The 18126-nt window shown below is 36.9% G+C and overlaps 1 protein-coding gene across 4 annotated transcripts in view; it reads left to right on the plus strand.

Annotated features, from left to right (window-relative positions):
* Nucleotides 1-15232, plus strand: part of LOC110458437 — a 61959-nt gene extending 46727 nt beyond the window's left edge. For 3 of the 4 annotated variants that reach the window (XM_021510122.1, XM_021510121.1, XM_021510120.1), the window contains 2 exons: nucleotides 1493-1563; nucleotides 11354-15232. In XM_021510122.1, coding sequence (XP_021365797.1) covers nucleotides 1493-1563; nucleotides 11354-11500 — 218 coding nt within the window. In that variant the 3' untranslated portion in view covers nucleotides 11501-15232. The remainder of the gene's footprint in view (nucleotides 1-1492; nucleotides 1564-11353) is intronic. The other variant, XM_021510123.1, reaches the window with a different exon arrangement.
* The last annotated feature ends 2894 nt before the right edge of the window (nucleotides 15233-18126 follow it).

The following is an 18126-nucleotide window of genomic DNA, read 5'->3' on the forward strand; positions in this document are numbered from 1 at the left end:
AGTATTTGATTGAAGAGTATAACGATCGCGTCCAGCAGACTTTTACCGCCGTAACGAAAATGTTCGATGACTATATCATCATGTCCTCCCGCTTTACCATTTTTCATACTCTTGATCGCTGTCGCAGTTTCACTTATTGAAATAGCTCGATCGCAAATACCATCACTATTTGCAAAGCTTCTGACGAACATATCGTGAATATCTAACTGTATCTTAGCCCGATGACTATCATCAAAATTGGTTTGCTCAGACGGTAAAGCTAACTTACTATAGTACTCAAACCAAACATTCTTTAGTTCATCTGAATCGCAGATGATTTTATTGTCAACTTTAAGTTCTGAACATCTGTAACTATTATATTTTCTTGCCCGAACAGCCTTATAGAATGTGCCGATATCAACTTCACCTGCTTCCTGCAGGTGGTCGAGTTGCTGCTGTTCGTATAGCTCCCTTGCTTCTTTTAATGATTTACGAAAGATGGTTTTTGAATCCTTATAATCTTTGTATGATTTATGTTCTGTGCCGCGCGGACGTCCCTCCGCTTTCCACACTATACGATACTGCCTCATTGACGTATGCAGTTCTTTTACACTTCCGAAGTTCCAATATGGTTTTAAGTATTTACGATACTGCTTAAATGGCAATGTAGCTTTCGCTGAATCCTTTATCGCGGAAACAATAATCTGTACTAAGCTGTCGAGATCATCTAAATCCTTCGCCTCGCGGAGTTTAGAAGTATTACCGATCATCTGCGCCACTTGTGTGGGTTGTGTGTGTGTGTTGCGTTCTTCTGTACGTTGTGTTGTTCCTGTTCCTTGTGTGTTGTGTTTGTATGTGTGTCGTGTGGATGTGTGTGTGTATGGATGTGTGGGTTGTGTGTGGGGGTGTTGCGTTTTTCTGTACGTTGTGTTGTTCCTGTCCCTTGTGTGTTATGTTTTTATGTGTGTCGTGTGTATGTGTTTTGTGTGTGTGTGTGTGTTGTGCGCTGTTCTGTTTGGTGTTTTGTTCCTGTTCCTTGTGTGTTATGTTTGTATGTGTGTCGTGTGTATGTGTGTCGTGTGTATGTGTGTTGTGTGTGTGTGTTATGTTTGACTGTGTGTGTCTTGTGTCGTGTGTATGTATGTATGTGTGGGTTGTGTGTGTGTGTGTGTGTGTGTGTGTGTTGGGTTCTTCTGTGCGTTGTGTTGTTCCTGTTCCTTGTGTGTTATGTTCGTATGTGTGTCGTGTGTATGTGTGTTGTATGTGTGTATGTATGTGTGGGTTGTGTGTGTGTGCGTGTTGCGTTCTTCTGTACGTTGTGTTGTTCCTGTTCCTTGTGTGTTATGTTTGTATGTGTGTCGTGTGTATGTGGGTTGTGTGTGTATGTATATGTGGGTTGTGTGTGTGTGTGTGTTGCGTTCTTCTGTACGTTGTGTTGTTCCTGTTCCTTGTGTGTTGAAGCTGTAGTATCCTTGATCCTTTTTATAATAATTGTATATTTTTATTGTTTCAGTGGAGAAGAAGCCGAGGAACTACGATGAAATCGAAATAGGAGCTAACCAATCGGAACAAAGGTCAAGAAAGGTTAACCACTTTGCTACAAGTATAGAGGTGTTGGTTCTGTATAAGGCACGGCCCTCTTAGTTAACAATGTAGATATAACAGAAATCAGTGGCGTAGCTGAATATATATGATGTCTAAAAATGTCTCTGTTCCAATCTTACGTAGCTACGTCATTGATTCTCAATATAGTATCAAACATTAACACAGACACACGTTATATAGCCTCGAGATGGCATTCCATAATTAGTAAGAATTACAAATAATTCCCTAGTTACAACGCAGTAAATAGCAACGGATTCAGTCAATTATTGTTAAAGAGCTCTTTTGATCCGGGTTAAATTACGAAATTAGGCTCGTGTATTGTTACTATGATGTTGACCAAGCAAATAAGGAATATCGGATGTTGTGTGGAAACTGCAGTCGCAGGTAATTCATGAATTCATGACCTCGTTTTAAATATGTCTGTAAATAATCAACCTCTAGAAATATTGTTGTAGTAAGTGTAATCCCCAGTAATTCAGGACCTCGTTATAAATCTGGATGTTGACTAATCTACCTCGAATCTCTCTAGACATATTGTTGTAGTAAGTGTAATCCCTAGTAATTCAGGTCCTCGTTATAAATCTGGATGTTGACTAGTCTACCTCGGATCTCTCTAGACATTTTGTTGTAGTAAGTGTATTCCCCAGGAATTCAGGTTGGCACTATTATCCCCAAGTAATCCAGGACCTCGTTAATAAATCTGGCTGGTGACTAGTCTACATCGGATCTCTCTAGACATATTGTTGTAGTAAGTGTATCCCCAAGTAATCCAGGACCTCGTTAATAAATCTGGCTGGTGACTAGTCTACATCGGATCTCTCTAGACATATTGTTGTAGTACATTGTAAGTGTATCCCCAAGTAATTCAGGTCCTCGTTATAAATCTGGATGTTGACTAGTCTACCTCGGATCTCTCTAGACATATTGTTGTAGTAAGCGTAATCCCCAGTAATTCATGTCCTCGTTATAAATCTGGATGTTGACTAATCTAACTCGGATCTCTCTAGACATATTGTTGTAGTAAGTGTAATCCCCAGTCTTTCAGGTCCTCGTTATAAATCTGGATGTTGACTTAGTCTACATCGGATCTCTCTAGACATATTGTTGTAGTACATGTAAGTATATTCCCCAGAAATTCAGGACCTCGTTATAAATCTGGATGTTGACTAATCTAACTCGGATCTCTCTAGACATCTTTTTGTAGTAAGTGTATCCCCAAGTAATTCAGGTCCTCGTTATAAGTCTGAATGTTGACTAGTCTACCTCGGATCCCTCTAGACATTTTGTTGTAATAAGTGTATCCTCCAGCAATTGGCGGATTGGTCGAGTGTTTAACACTTCGGCCTTCCACGGAGGCGGCCGGGGTACGATCCTCGAAGTCGTTGCACGCATGGAATATTAGAGAAAGTGTTTTTCTCCTGCCCACACAACTCCAACAACTCAGGTGGAGTATAAAATGGTCTGGGGTGGATGTTGCGGTATCTGTGATGTAGCATTCAAGTGAGGTGACACTACAAAAGATGCCGTTGGAAGCACGGTCCCACTACAAACAGAACACAATACATCTCCAGCGCCCACACGCTGGCATACACACAAAGGGAGATATTTGCCAAGTGGCATAGGACTAGTAGTTATAGCGCCTGATAAGGCAGCTCCTGCGAACTCCTCAAAATTGTATATCTGTATCAATTGTATATATATGTACTGTAAAGCGCTTTAGAGTGGCTTATGTTAGCTAGATAGGGCGCTATATCAAATGTTGTAAATTATTATTATTAATTCAGGATCTCGTCATAAATCTGTACGTTGACTAGTCTACCTCGGATCTCTCTAGACATATTGTTGTAGTAAGTGTATTCCCCAGTAATTCAGGACCTCGTTATAAACATGGCTGTTGACTAGTCTACCTCGGATCCCTCTAGACATACTGTTGTAGTTAGTGTATTCCCCGGGAATTCAGGTTGGCACTATAAACATGGCTGTTGACTAGTCTACCTCGGATCCCTCTAGACATATATTGTTGTAGTTAGTGTATTCCCCAGTAATTCAGGTTGGCACTATAAACATGGCTGTTGAATAGTCTACCTCGGATCTCTCTAGACATATTGTTGTAGTAAGCGTAATCCCCAGTAATTCATGTCCTCGTTATAAACATGGCTGTTGACTAATCTAACTCGGATCTCTCTAGACATTATGTTGTAGTAAGTGTAATCCCCAGTAATTCAGGACCTCGTTATAAACATGGCTGTTGACTAATCTAACTCGGATCTCTCTAGACATTATATTGTAGTAAGTGTATTCCCCAGTAATTCAGGTTGGCACTATAAACATGGCTGTTGACTAGTCTACCTCGGATCTCTGTAGACATATTGTTGTAGTTAGTGAATTCCCCAAGAATTCAGGTTGGCACTATAAACATGGCTGTTGACTAATCTAACTCGGATCTCTCTAGACTTTATATTGTAGTAAGTGTATTCCCCAGTAATTCAGGTTGGCACTATAAACATGGCTGTTGACTAGTCTACCTCGGATCCCTCTAGACATATATTGTTGTAGTAAGTGTTTTCCCAAGTAATTCAGGTCCTCGTTATAAACCTGGATATTGACTAGTCTACCTCGGATCTCTCTAGACATATTGTTGTAGTAAGTGTATTCCAGTAATTCATGTCCTCGTTATAAATCTGGATGTTGACTAATCTAACTCGGATCTCTCTAGACATTGTGTTGTAGTAAGTGTAATCCCCAGTAATTCAGGACCTCGTTATAAACATGGCTGTTGACTAGTCTACATCGGATCCCTCTAGACATATATTGTGGTAGTAAGTGTTTTCCCAAGTAATTCAGGTCCTCGTTATAAGGCTGAGTGTTGACTAGTCTACCTCGGATCCCTCTTGACATATATTGTTGTAGTAAGTGTTTTCCCAAGAAATTCAGGTCCTCGTTATAAACCTGGATATTGCCTAGTCTACCTCGGATCTCTCTAGACAATATTGTTGTAGTAAGTGTATCCCCAAGTAATTCAGGTCCTCGTTATAAACCTGGATATTGCCTAGTCTACCTCGGATCTCTCTAGACATATTTCTGTCGTAAGTGTAATCCCCAGAAATTCAGGACCTCGTTATAAACATGGCTGTGGACTAGTCTACCTCGGATCTCTCTAGACAATATTGTTGTAGTAAGTGTATCCCCAAGTAATCCAGGACCTCGTTAATAAATCTGGCTGGTGACTAGTCTACATCGGATCTCTCTAGACATATTGTTGTAGTTAGTGTATTCCCCAAGAATTCAGGTTGGCACTATAAACTTGGCTGTTGACTAGTCTACCTCGGATCCCTCTGGACATATTTTTGTAGTTAGTGTATTCCCCAGGAATTCAGGTTGACACACCTCGGATCCCTCTAGACATATTCTTGTAGTTAGTGTATTCCCCAGTAATTCAGGTTGGCACTATAAACATGGCCGTGGACTAGTCTACCTCGGATCCCTTTAGAAATATATTGTTGTAGTAAGTGCAATCCCCAGTTATTCAGGACCTCGTTATAAACATGGCTGTTGACTAGCTAGTCTACCTCGGATCCCTCTAGACATATATTGTGGTAGTAAGTGTTTTCCCAAGTAATTCAAGTCCTCGTTATAAACCTGGATATTGACTAGTCTACCTCGGATCTCTCTAGACAATATTGTTGTAGTAAGTGTATCCCCAAGTAATTCAGGTCCTCGTTATAAACCTGGATATTGACTAGTCTACATCGGATCTCTCTAGACATATTGTTGTAGTTAGTGTAATCCCCAGTAATTCAGGTTGGCACTATAAACATGGCTGTGGACTAGTCTACCTCGGTTCCCTTTAGATATATATTGTTGTAGTAAGTGCAATCCCCAGTAATTCAGGACCTCGTTATAAACATAGCTGTTGACTAGTCTACCTCGGATCTCGTAAGTGTAATCCCCAGTAATTCAGGACGTCGTTATAAACATAGCTGTTGACTAGTCTACCTCGGATCTCTCTAGACAATATTGTTGTAGTAAGTGTATCCCCAAGTAATTCAGGTCCTCGTTATAAGGCTGAGTGTTGACTAGTCTACCTCGGATCCCTTTAGAAATATATTGTTGTAGTAAGTGCAATCCCCAGTAATTCAGGACCTCGTTATAAACATAGCTGTTGACTAGTCTACCTCGGATCCCTCTTGACATATATTGTTGTAGTAAGTGTTTTCACAAGTAATTCAGGTCCTCGTTATAAACCTGGATATTGACTAGTCTACCTCGGATATCTCTAGACATATAGTTGTAGTAAGTGTATTCCCCAGTAATTCAGGACCTCGTTATAAACATGGCTGTTGACTAGGCTACCTCGGATCCCTCTAGACATACTGTTGTAGTTAGTGTATTCCCCGGGAATTCAGGTTGGCACTATAAACATGGCCGTGGACTAGTCTACCTCGGATCCCTCTAGACATATTGTTGTAGTTAGTGTATTCCCCAGGAATTCAGGTTGGCACTATAAACATGGCTGTGGACTAGTCTACCTCGGATCCCTTTAGATATATATTGTTGTAGTAAGTGCAATCCCCAGTTATTCAGGACCTCGTTATAAATCTAGATGTTGACTAGTCTACCTCGGATCTCTCTAGACATATTGTTGTAGTAAGTGTATTCCCCAGTAATTCAGGACCTCGTTATAAACATGGCTGTTGACTAGTCTACCTCGGATCTCTGTCGACATATTGTTGTAGTAAGTGTATTCCCCAGGAATTCAGGTTGACACTATAAACATGGCTGTTGACTAGTCTACCTCGGATCTCTCTAGACATATTGTTGTAGTTAGTGTATTCCCCAGGAATTCAGGTTGGCACTATAAACATGGCTGTTGACTAGTCTACCTCGGATCCCTCTAGATATATTGTTGTAGTAAGTGTAATCCCCAGTAATTCAGGGCCTCGTTATAAACATGGCTGTTGACTAGTCTACCTCGGATCTCTCTAGACATATTGTTGTAGTTAGTGTATTCCCCAGGAATTCAGGTTGGCACTATAAACATGGCTGTTGACTAGTCTACCTAGGATCTATCTAGACATATTGTTGTAGTAAGTGTAATCCCCAGTAATTCAGGACCTCGTTATAAACATGGCTGTTGACTAGTCTACCTCGGATCTCTATCGACATATTTTTGTAGTTAGTGTATTCCCAAGGAATTCAGGTTGGCACTATAAACATGGCTGTTGACTAGTCTACCTCGGATCCCTCTAGACATATTGTTGTAGTTAGTGTAATCCCCAGTAATTCAGGTTGGCACTATAAACATGGCTGTTGACTAGTCTCCCTCGGATCTCTCTAGACATATTTTTGTAGTTAGTGTATTCCCCAGGAATTCAGGTTGGCACTATAAACATGGCTGTTGACTAGTCTACCTCGGATCCCTCTAAAAAATTTGTTGTAGTTAGTGTATTCCCCAGGAATTCAGGTTGGCACTATAAACAATTCACCAGGAATTCAGGTTGGCACTATAAACATGGCTGTTGACTAGTCTACCTCGGACCTCTGTAGACATATTGTTGTAGTTAGTGTATTCCCCAGGAATTCAGGATGGCACTATAAACATGGCTGTTGACTAGTCTCCCTCGGATCCCTCTAGACATTATGTTGTAGTAAGTGTAATCCCCAGTAATTCAGGACCTCGTTATAAACATGGCTGTTGACTAGTCTCCCTCGGATCCCTCTAGACATTATGTTGTAGTAAGTGTAATCCCCAGTAATTCAGGACCTCGTTATAAACATGGCTGTTGACTAGTCTACCTCGGACCTCTGTAGACATATTGTTGTAGTTAGTGTATTCCCCAGGAATTCAGGATGGCACTATAAACATGGCTGTTGACTAGTCTACCTCGGACCTCTGTAGACATATTGTTGTAGTTAGTGTATTCCCCAGGAATTCAGGTTGGCCCTATAAACATGGCTGTTGACTAGTCTACCTCGGATCGTAAGTGTATCCCCAAGTAATTCAGGTCCTCGTTATAAATCTGGATGTTGACTAGTCTACCTCGGATCTCTCTAGACATATTGTTGTAGTAAGTGTAATCCCCAGTAATTCAGGACCTCGTTATAAACATGGCTGTTGACTAGTCTACCTCGGATCCCTCTAGACATATTGTTGTAGTAAGTGTTTTCCCAAGTAATTTAGGTCCTCGTTATAAACCTGGATATTGACTAGTCTACCTCGGATATCTCTAGACATATTGTTGTAGTAAGTGTATTCCCCAGTAATTCAGGTTGTCGTTATAAACATGGCTGTTGACTAGTCTACCTCGGATCTCTCTAGACATATTTTTGTAGTAAGTGTAATCCCCAGTAATTCAGGTCCTCGTCATAAATCTGTCCGTTGAATAATCTACCTCGGAGCACATCGGACTTTTTCCCTGAAGTACAATTATAGCACTGATGAATCATATGTTTAAGGGTATTGTAAAGTTTGTTTAGCTTTCTGTATGTGAAACTAGAGTTTTGATAACAGCTGTTTCTCTAATTTGTGTTCCCGGTGTTTATCCTGATTAGACCACCGTATATAGGAGGGCCCGACTATTTAGTTGACACTGATTGTCTATACTCAACCGTTGGTTGGTACATACAACATCGAAATTTTGGCCTGTGGTCTATGCTGTTTTAATCACTCCATTCCAATTGTTTACTTGTGTTTCGTCTTGACGAAGGGGCCGCGGTGGCCAAGTGGTAATGGCGTCTGACATTCTGCTACCAATAGCCCTCCACCACTGGGCCGCGGGTTCGAGGCCTTCGTGGAGCAATCGCTAGGTACTGGTCGTAGGTCGGTGGTTTTTCTGCGGGAACTCCGGCTTTCCTCGACCACCAAAACCTGGCACGTCCTTAAATGACCATAGCAGTTAATATGACGTAAAACACAAACAACCCAAGGTTTAGTCACTAATAGTTGTAGTGTAGAATGTAGAGTTATTGTTCATAAGCGAGTTCGTGAAGATAAAAAAGTACAATATTTGAAGTGGATTGGAATTAGTTAGAAAAACTGTTATGAAGCGATTCCTATTCGATCTTTACGCATTTCACCACAAGGCATAGACAACATGTACAGTTGCACCTGTTCGGAATAATTCCCAGAGGATTGTGAACAGTATACAAGATAAACACATGGTTTATTACGGTAAATAACTGTATTGTTTCACTACCCATTTACTTTATACAACTAGTTAATGGGCAACGTTATGTTCTGTAATAAATTCGTATGCGTTATATAGTCGTACAGAATAAACTAACCAACTCCACAGCGTCGTGTCTCCATTTAATTTTCTCCTGTCCACTCAATTGATAGCCCCCGGAAGTAGAATTACACAAAAGAGTTCCATAAATTAAGGCGAGAGGACAACCTTTCCGGTACGAGCAATAACAATCGTGCCGGACAACTTTTCCGGAATATTCATGTTTATATTATCGTCGTAAGCAAACCAGAAAACAGTGAGTTAATTATGAGGAAAATAGACATTAATGAATAATGATGTGTGCCTACGGTTATGTAAAAATTGGTTCAAAAAATTAAATAAAATGGCCTCTCCAAAATATGTTTAAACATTTCAATGTTACTATAAATGTTATTCATAATTTTCATGTATACGAGCTCACTTATGGCCAATAACGACCTATTTCATAGTTTGATGATGTATCATTGATTCTCTCGAATTCTAAAGCTAACGATCGAACATTACTGTGTGTGTTTTTTCAATTTTATCAGAAACAATGTCTGGTATCTTCTGACTTGATACAAAAAAGTAATAGGTTATTATCGTCACTATGCATTTTGTAGGTGAAGTCAAAACAAAAAGTGTGTTATACGTAATACACAAATATGTTTACAAAAAGTTTGTTATACGTAATACACAAATATATTTACAATAAGTGTGTTATACGCAATGCACAAATATATTAACAATAAGTGTGTTATACGTAATACACAAATATGTTTACAAAAAGTTTGTTCTACGTAATACACAAATATATTTACAACAAGTGTGGTATACGTTATACACAAATATATTTACAATAAGTGTTTTATGCGTAATACACAAATATATTTACAATAAGTTTGGTATACGTTATACACAAATATATTTACAATAAGTGTGGTATACGTAATACAAAAATATATTTACAATAAGTGTATTATACGTAATACACAAATATATTTATAATAAGTGTAGTGTACGTAATACACAAATATATTTACAATAAGTGTGTTATACGTAATACACAAATATATTTATAATAAGTGTAGTGTACGTAATACACAAATATATTTACAATAAGTTTGGTATACGTTATACACAAATATATTTACAATAAGTGTTTTATGCGTAATACACAAATATATTTACAATAAGTGTTTTATACGTAATACACAAATATATTTACAATAAGTGTTTTATACGTAATACACAAATATATTTACAATAAGTTTGGTATACGTTATACACAAATATATTTACAATAAGTGTTTTATACGTAATACACAAATATATTTACAATAAGTTTGGTATACGTTATACACAAATATATTTACAATAAGTGTTTTATGCGTAATACACAAATATATTTACAATAAGTTTGGTATACGTTATACACAAATATATTTACAATAAGTGTGGTATACGTAATACAAAAATATATTTACAATAAGTGTATTATACGTAATACACAAATATATTTATAATAAGTGTAGTATACGTAATACACAAATATATTTACAATAAGTGTTTTATACGTAATACACAAATATATTTACAATAAGTGTGTTATACGTAATACACAAATATATTTACAAAAAGTGTGTTATACGTAATACACAAATATATTTACAACAAGTGTGGTATACGTTATACACAAATATATTTACAATAAGTGTGTTATACGTAATACACAAATACATTTACAACAAGTGTGTTATACGTAATACACAAATATATTTGCAATAAGTGTGTTATACGTAATACACAAATATATTTACAATAAGTTGTGATTAACAACACTTATATGACTACGTCACTCTCTTCTTTTCTCGGCGTCAGCAAAATGTTGAGTAATTCATTCATGCTTAGATACATAGAATTATTCTGACAAAACTAGGATTTCGCAATCCTTTGACAGCCAGCTCTGAAATAAAAAAACACAACAACAATAAAATAAAAACACATTTCAAAAGTTGCGACGTTTAGGTTTCGATTTGTTTCCAAAACTGTATTTCTGGGTTTGGTTTTTTCAGTGTTTATCTAATTCATTTTCAAATAATCAGTATATCATTGTAACAATGTCGGTTTGTAGGGACGATGTAATACGTAGGCTATATAGGTATTTATTTAAAGTAAATGCTAATTTTATGACAATTTATATTTTAAATAGATCTATGTTGTATATAACTCGCTTGTAAATGAATAGTGTAACTGGAGTGCTTATGTAGGTCATGCATAGTTCACATAGTAGTAGACGCCAAGGGTAAGCCTGATAGCTTCTTAGGGCGCATTTTGATAGTTAAAACTTCGATTGTATTTACACTTCCGGTGTGCTTGAATAAGGAGAAGTATAACAGGTATGCAGATAGCACTGCGCCTCGAATTTGAACTGATGGTTTTCCCAGAACTTATTGAGCAAATATTGGTTAGTATTTTTTGTTTGTTTTCTAAATCAAGCTACTGGAAATATAAAAAAAAAACTGTGGTCGTCATTATAAGCTTCTATTTATTTTACATTACAGCAAGGAGTAGGGCCGCTAAACTACATTGAAGTGGAATTTACAGACAAGACACCAACGAAGCCGAAAATGTCAGTGTCTGAGAAAGAGGCGTCTAAAGTGACGTACAGCGAGGTGACAGTAGACGCACAGATATATGAAAATCAATGATGGTTCAATACAGGACATATATATTCTATACTTCTAATTATTTAAGATTATTTTAATGGATTTGAGAAGGAGTTCCTGCACAGTTTATATCGTTATAAACACTTGTACTAAACTTAGTACAAGTAAAATCTAAGGTTTGGTGATATTTTTTTGAACTCATATTTGATAATGATATTGAAATACTAATATGTGTTTAAATAATAAACATGTACTGTTCAGCCCAATTAAGCAAGAACTCTGCAGTTCTAGCTTTGTCCCAGAACGCTGGAGTATTAGGACATGATAAATAGAATCTTACATTCGTGTCCATATCATTTTGAATTTTTCAAACTCGTTCAATAATTGTATACGACACCCACATAAAGGCTCGTGTTATATAAAATCATCAAACTCGTTCAATAATTGTATACGACACCCACATCAAGGCTCGTGTTATATAAAATCATCGAACTCGTTCAATAATTGTATACGACACCCACATCAAGGCTCGTGTTATATAAAATCATCGAACTCGTTCAATAATTGTATACGACACCCACATCAAGGCTCGTGTTATATAAAATCATCGAACTCGTTCAATAATTGTATACGACACCCACATCAAGGCTCGTGTTATATAAAATCATCGAACTCGTTCAATAATTGTATACGACACCCACATCAAGGCTCGTGTTATATAAAATCATCGAACTCGTTCAATAATTGTATACGACACCCACATCAAGGCTCGTGTTATATAAAATCATCGAACTCGTTCAATAATTGTATACGACACCCACATCAAGGCTCGTGTTATATAAAATCATCGAACTCGTTCAATAATTGTATACGACACCCACATCAAGGCTCGTGTTATATAAAATCATCGAACTCGTTCAATAATTGTATACGACACCCACATCAAGGCTCGTGTTATATAAAATCATCGAACTCGTTCAATAATTGTATATGACACCCACATCAAGGCTCGTGTTATATAAAATCATCAAACTCGTTCAATAATTGTATACGACACCCACATAAAGGCTCGTGTTATATAAAATCATCGAACTCGTTTAAAAATCCAACATGAAATGGACACTAATGTAAGATCCTTTATGTATGTCATACTCCAAACACAATTTTAGAAACGACGGTTTTAGGATTACTGAAAGATTAGAGAATTTCGAGACATAAACACTTTTAGGAGATTAGAATGTTGTCAATATTTTCCTAATATGGATTCTGAGGTAGAAGAGTGAATGTTTTAGTTATATATTTATAAATGTTTAAAATTTAAAAAAAAAAATTCCTATTAGAGTTGAAATATTTTAATTTTAATTAATTTATAAAACTTAAATCAAACTACTCTTTATTCGAATTTTCTGATATAAATAACTGGCAGTATAAAACAGATTTAAAAAAAAATATATACTTCAGTGGCGGAATATTTCCTTTAACGGTGAAGTTATACCCAACACACTAAGTAATATGCAGCTTACAGAGGCTTGTATCATGTCCGAGTTTTTTAAAACTTTGGGAGCAGAAAGCAAAAGAGATATGAAATCTAGACATGTCACATGTGCCATATTAGCTGCAAAACAACCTATATACCAATTTGTCATGCTAAAATATGTATTCAAAGACAGCTACAATTGGTGATTTTAAATCAGTTGTGCGAGAGACGAACACTGAAGGATGTGCTTTCTGTTAGTGTCTGGAGGTCACGCAGTCATTGTGAGTTATCTCCCCTGGAACAAATATAGTAAAACTATATACACTGTACTATGAGCTGTGTGCGGTATCTCATTATTTTATCTTTTGTTCTTGGACATAATTCATTGTAACAACAATATGCAGCGTAAATGTCCTCCAGCGGGAACCCAACTTTAACAGCAATCTAACGGAACGAAGTACGTGGTTTGTTTGTGGTTAGAGTAAGATTTTCGCCAATGTTTGTTCACTTCAATGACAAAAGTTAGAAGAAATTCAGACGCATGAGTTAAGATAATATTAATAATAATAATGTACATAGAATAAGCCACTCTTTAGTGCTTTACAGTACATAGATGAAAGGCTCACTACTCAAGTAATTTATGGAGGCACGGTAGTGAAGTGGTAGGACGCCGGGCTCGTGACCGAAGGGTTGCGGGTCCGAGTCACGTCAGGGCATTGCGTTGTATACTTTCTTCTGCTTGAGTACGTGGTTGGGCAGTGCTAGAATGTAGAATGTAAGCTGTGACCGCCGAAATGGCAGCACCGGCTGTATGCTCCCCAGGGAGTTGAGAAAGATATTGACTGGTTGCAAAGGCCCTATAACCACGGATAATAATCTCTGAACCGCTTTGAGACGACCTACGAACTAGGTTGTGATAAAGCGGTAAATAAGAACCCCGAATTATTATTATTATTATTATTACAGTAACGTCATTTCTATATAGCTGCATTCATGGAAATTGCTTACGCTTTTTATCTCATAAATACATGTGTTTTATCGCTGATAGAAGATACAATAGGGATGACTAATCGGTTTATTTGAATTTCTAATTATTCTGAGTTTGTGGCCATCGTGTAACGTTGTTTATTACACATAGTTAAGATGTGATTGATACCAGGTTCATCTAAACAAAGAAAAACGTATGTCATGGATTTATGTGATATTATCTTATCAATATTGTCAATTGTAAATAAAAAATAAAACCTTCGAGTCGAAACAATGACAAAGATGTCTGATCTGATTTTAGTGAAAATAGCCGTTTTTAGGTTCCTATTATCAAGTGCAACGGTCCTAGCTATCAGGTAGCTATATGGCGGAACCCTGTGCTATACTGTCTCTGTCGCTAAAGGATCACTTCGTGTTTGACTGGGAGCTATCAATTTAAATTTTCTTTTTCAATCAGAAGGATTGCTCTTGGCTGATATACGTTTCATGTGTTTAATTTCTTCTGCGATGTATTTTGTGAAAGGAAATAAAATCGAACCTTGAACAAATGTGGCTATACAAATATAAATAATCACGTGATAGAATGTTAATTTTGTTATAGAAAAAAATTGAATTTATGTAAATACTTTTATGAATGTACAAATAGTATTCGTCACGTTTCATGTTATTTGTATTCACAAAATTGTAGTATTTTTAATTTACGTACTGTAGATAACTTATATTTTCGCGGAGTTTTCAATTCGCGGAATTACCTTCTCGGATTTAAATTCACGTTTTTTTCAACGTTCACGCCTAATGTTATGCATACTGACTTTTTCTTGTGAAATTTGTGTTTTCAGTCGAGAATACCAGTGTTGTTTATTTCGTTTTGGATAACTCTGCTGCGTGCCTGGGTCAGGACTTAACCGATGGCAAGCTAGCTCAGTAGGACAGGGCGAGGGTTCGAACCCGGGTCTGGTAGCGTTGCATACTCATTGTTTTTCTTGTTTGCCGGTTATTTCATCTTCATATGTTTCCTAAATGTTCTGCAAAGTAAAGTTCTCTTGTCAGAAATTATTTATCGAAGTCAAAGTCATGCCGGAATAAAAGACTCCCTGAGCAGCTACAGTCTATGGCAGTGGTACGGGGATTTTTACGTGCAATTACGCGAAAACAATAACTACGTGAAATGTAAGTAATCTACAGTATTAGACTTGTCAGTATTAGCGAGTGGACGTTTTCGTAGTGAAGGACTCGCATGGCTGAGTGAATGACTTTTTGGACCACAGTATGAAAGAGCGAGTAAATCAATAAATCGATTAAACAATCAATCGGTGTTCGTCTCCTGTTTAAATGTTATGATATACAATGTATTTTTTATTTATATTGAAGTAACAATTGGAACGAAACTACCCCACGTTGAATTGGTATATATATGTACTTGTCATTCTACGACATAACACATGTCAGTCTTATTAATAGGTATACTCACTGTTTGCTATATAACATATCTATCTTTAGAATCATTTGAATTTACTGTAAATTTGAAAATTGTCGCGTGTGGAAACTAGTCGCGGTGGGGAAAGGACTTGGGGCGTTATGGGTCATTTTTGGCCTCATAAAAGGTACAAATCGCAACTTAAATTTATTTACCAATTTCTGTTTTAAACATCATAGTGGTTAATTTGGGCTATCTGTCTTGGTGAAGATGTTTTTTTCCAATGCACTTTCGTAGATGCCCTACTATAGCAACAACATTGCGTTGCTAGGCAGAAATAGTCAAAATATTGTGTTTTTGGACAGTTACCATGCAGAAATGAAAGCCTCCGCATGTGACAAACAAACCTTTCTGTTTACCAATGAACACTGGTATAACAATGTTTAAGCATGTGACAAACAAACCCTCCTCTCTACCAATGAACACTGGTATAACAATGAACACTGGTATAACAATGTTTAAGTATGTGACAATCAAACCTTCCTGTCTACAAATGAACACTGGTATAACAATGTTTCAGTATGTGCCAAACAAACCCTCCTCTCTACCAATGAACACTGGTATAACAATGTTTAAGTATGTCACAAACAAACCCTCCTCTCTACCAATGAACACTGGTATAACAATGAACACTGTTATAACAATGTTTAAGTATGTGACAAACAAACCCTCCTCTCTACCAATGAACACTGGTATAACAATGTTTAAACATGTGACAAACAAACCTTCCTTTCTACAAATGGCCACTGGTATAACAATGTTTAAGCATGTGACAAACAAACCTTCCTTTCTACAAATGGCCACTGGTATAACAATGTTTAAGCATGTGACAAACAAACCTTCCTTTCTACAAATTAACACTGGTATAACAATGCTTAAACATGTAACAAACAAGCCTTCCTGTCTACCAATGAACACTGGAATAACAATGTTTAAACAAGTAACAAACAAACCTTTCTGTCTACCAATAAACACTGGTATAACAATGCTTAAACATGTAACAAACAAACCTTACTGTCTACCAATAAACACAGGTATAACAATGAACACCGGTATAACAATGAACACCGGTATAACAATGAACACCGGTATAACAATGAACACCGGTATAACAATGAACACCGGTATAACAATGAACACCGGTATAACAATGAACACGGATATATCAATGAACACTGGTATAACAATGAACACTGATATAACAATGAACACTGGTATAATAATGAACAAGGGTATAACAATGAACACTGGTATAACAATGAACACTGATATAACAATGAACACTGATATATCAATGAACACTGGTATAACAATGAACACTGGTATAACAATGAACAGTGGTATAACAATGAACACTGGTATAACAATGAACACTGATATAACAATGAACAGTGGTATAACAATGAACACTGGTATAACAATGAACACTGATATAACAATGAACAGTGGTATAACAATGAACACTGGTATAACAATGAACACTGATATAACATGAACACTGGTATAACAATGAACACTGGTATAACAATGAACACTGGTATAACAATGTTTAATGACAAATATTTGTTTGGTTGGCGAATGCGGAGGCTTTTACAAATTGAAGAGTGTTTTGTTAATTTCCTTCAAAATGGCAAGTTTTCAACCAAATAGAGCATAGCAGACGATATTCACGCATTTTATGATGAAATTGCTTGTTCATGTCTCTCTTTGCCATGTCTCCTATTTCATATTTGCGTACTTCATTTATTCCAGATTACGAATATAACAACTAATTGTAAAACCGTGACGAGGCCGGAAATGACCCTAAACGCCCTAATCCTTTTCGTGTTGGCTAAAGTTCTGAAATCTGTACATTCGATTAATACATATCTTTGTGTGGATAGTTTCGTTAATTTACTCAACACGAAAACCTCAGTTTAGTTTAAACATATTTATTGCCAAAATTACACAAGGGATTTGGCACAAGTTAGAACAACTTTTCAACGCCTTCTTCCAATATACATTTGAAATGACATTACAATAATGACAATAAATATATACAATTGTTGTTACAATTTGAACTTAAAATCTCTTGCTGGATTTAATAAAGTTTTGCACATATCTAAAAATGTTTGAGTTAAGGTCAATGGAAAATTGTAAATTGTTAAACAAAAGAAATTCTAAATTTAACGCAACATTCAAATTATTCAAATTTTGAACCAAAATACGTCTTTCGTTTATGAAAAGGTGACATTCCAATAAATAGTGAAAGACATTCTCACAAGGATGACCACAATTACAAGATGCACTCTCAACAAGGTTAACACTAAAAAGGAAATAATTAAGGGAACTGCACTGGTGTCGGAGCCTAGTATACAAAATATTAAGTTTCTGATTAACGATTTTAAAGTAAATAGGTGGACTTGACTAAATATTTGATGTTAAACAGGATTTGAATGAATTAATAAGAGCGTAGCTCTCGGGTACAGCTGTACCCTCACCCTTTCACAGTATCCCTGGTACACATATACCACGCCTGCCGATAGTGTACATTTCGTGAATGCTGCTAGGAAGGGGGAGGATATCAACCAGCTTCACCAGCAACTCCAGACACAGGAAGGGGGAGGATATCAACCAGCTTCACCAGCAACTCCAGACACAGGAAGGGGGAGGATATCAACCAGCTTCACCAGCAACTCCAGGCACAGGAAGGGGGAGGATATCAACCAGCTTCACCAGCAACTCCAG

The sequence above is a fragment of the Mizuhopecten yessoensis genome, unplaced genomic scaffold (genome assembly GCF_002113885.1).
Source record: "Mizuhopecten yessoensis strain PY_sf001 unplaced genomic scaffold, ASM211388v2 scaffold9587, whole genome shotgun sequence".
Lineage (NCBI taxonomy): Eukaryota > Metazoa > Mollusca > Bivalvia > Pectinida > Pectinidae > Mizuhopecten > Mizuhopecten yessoensis.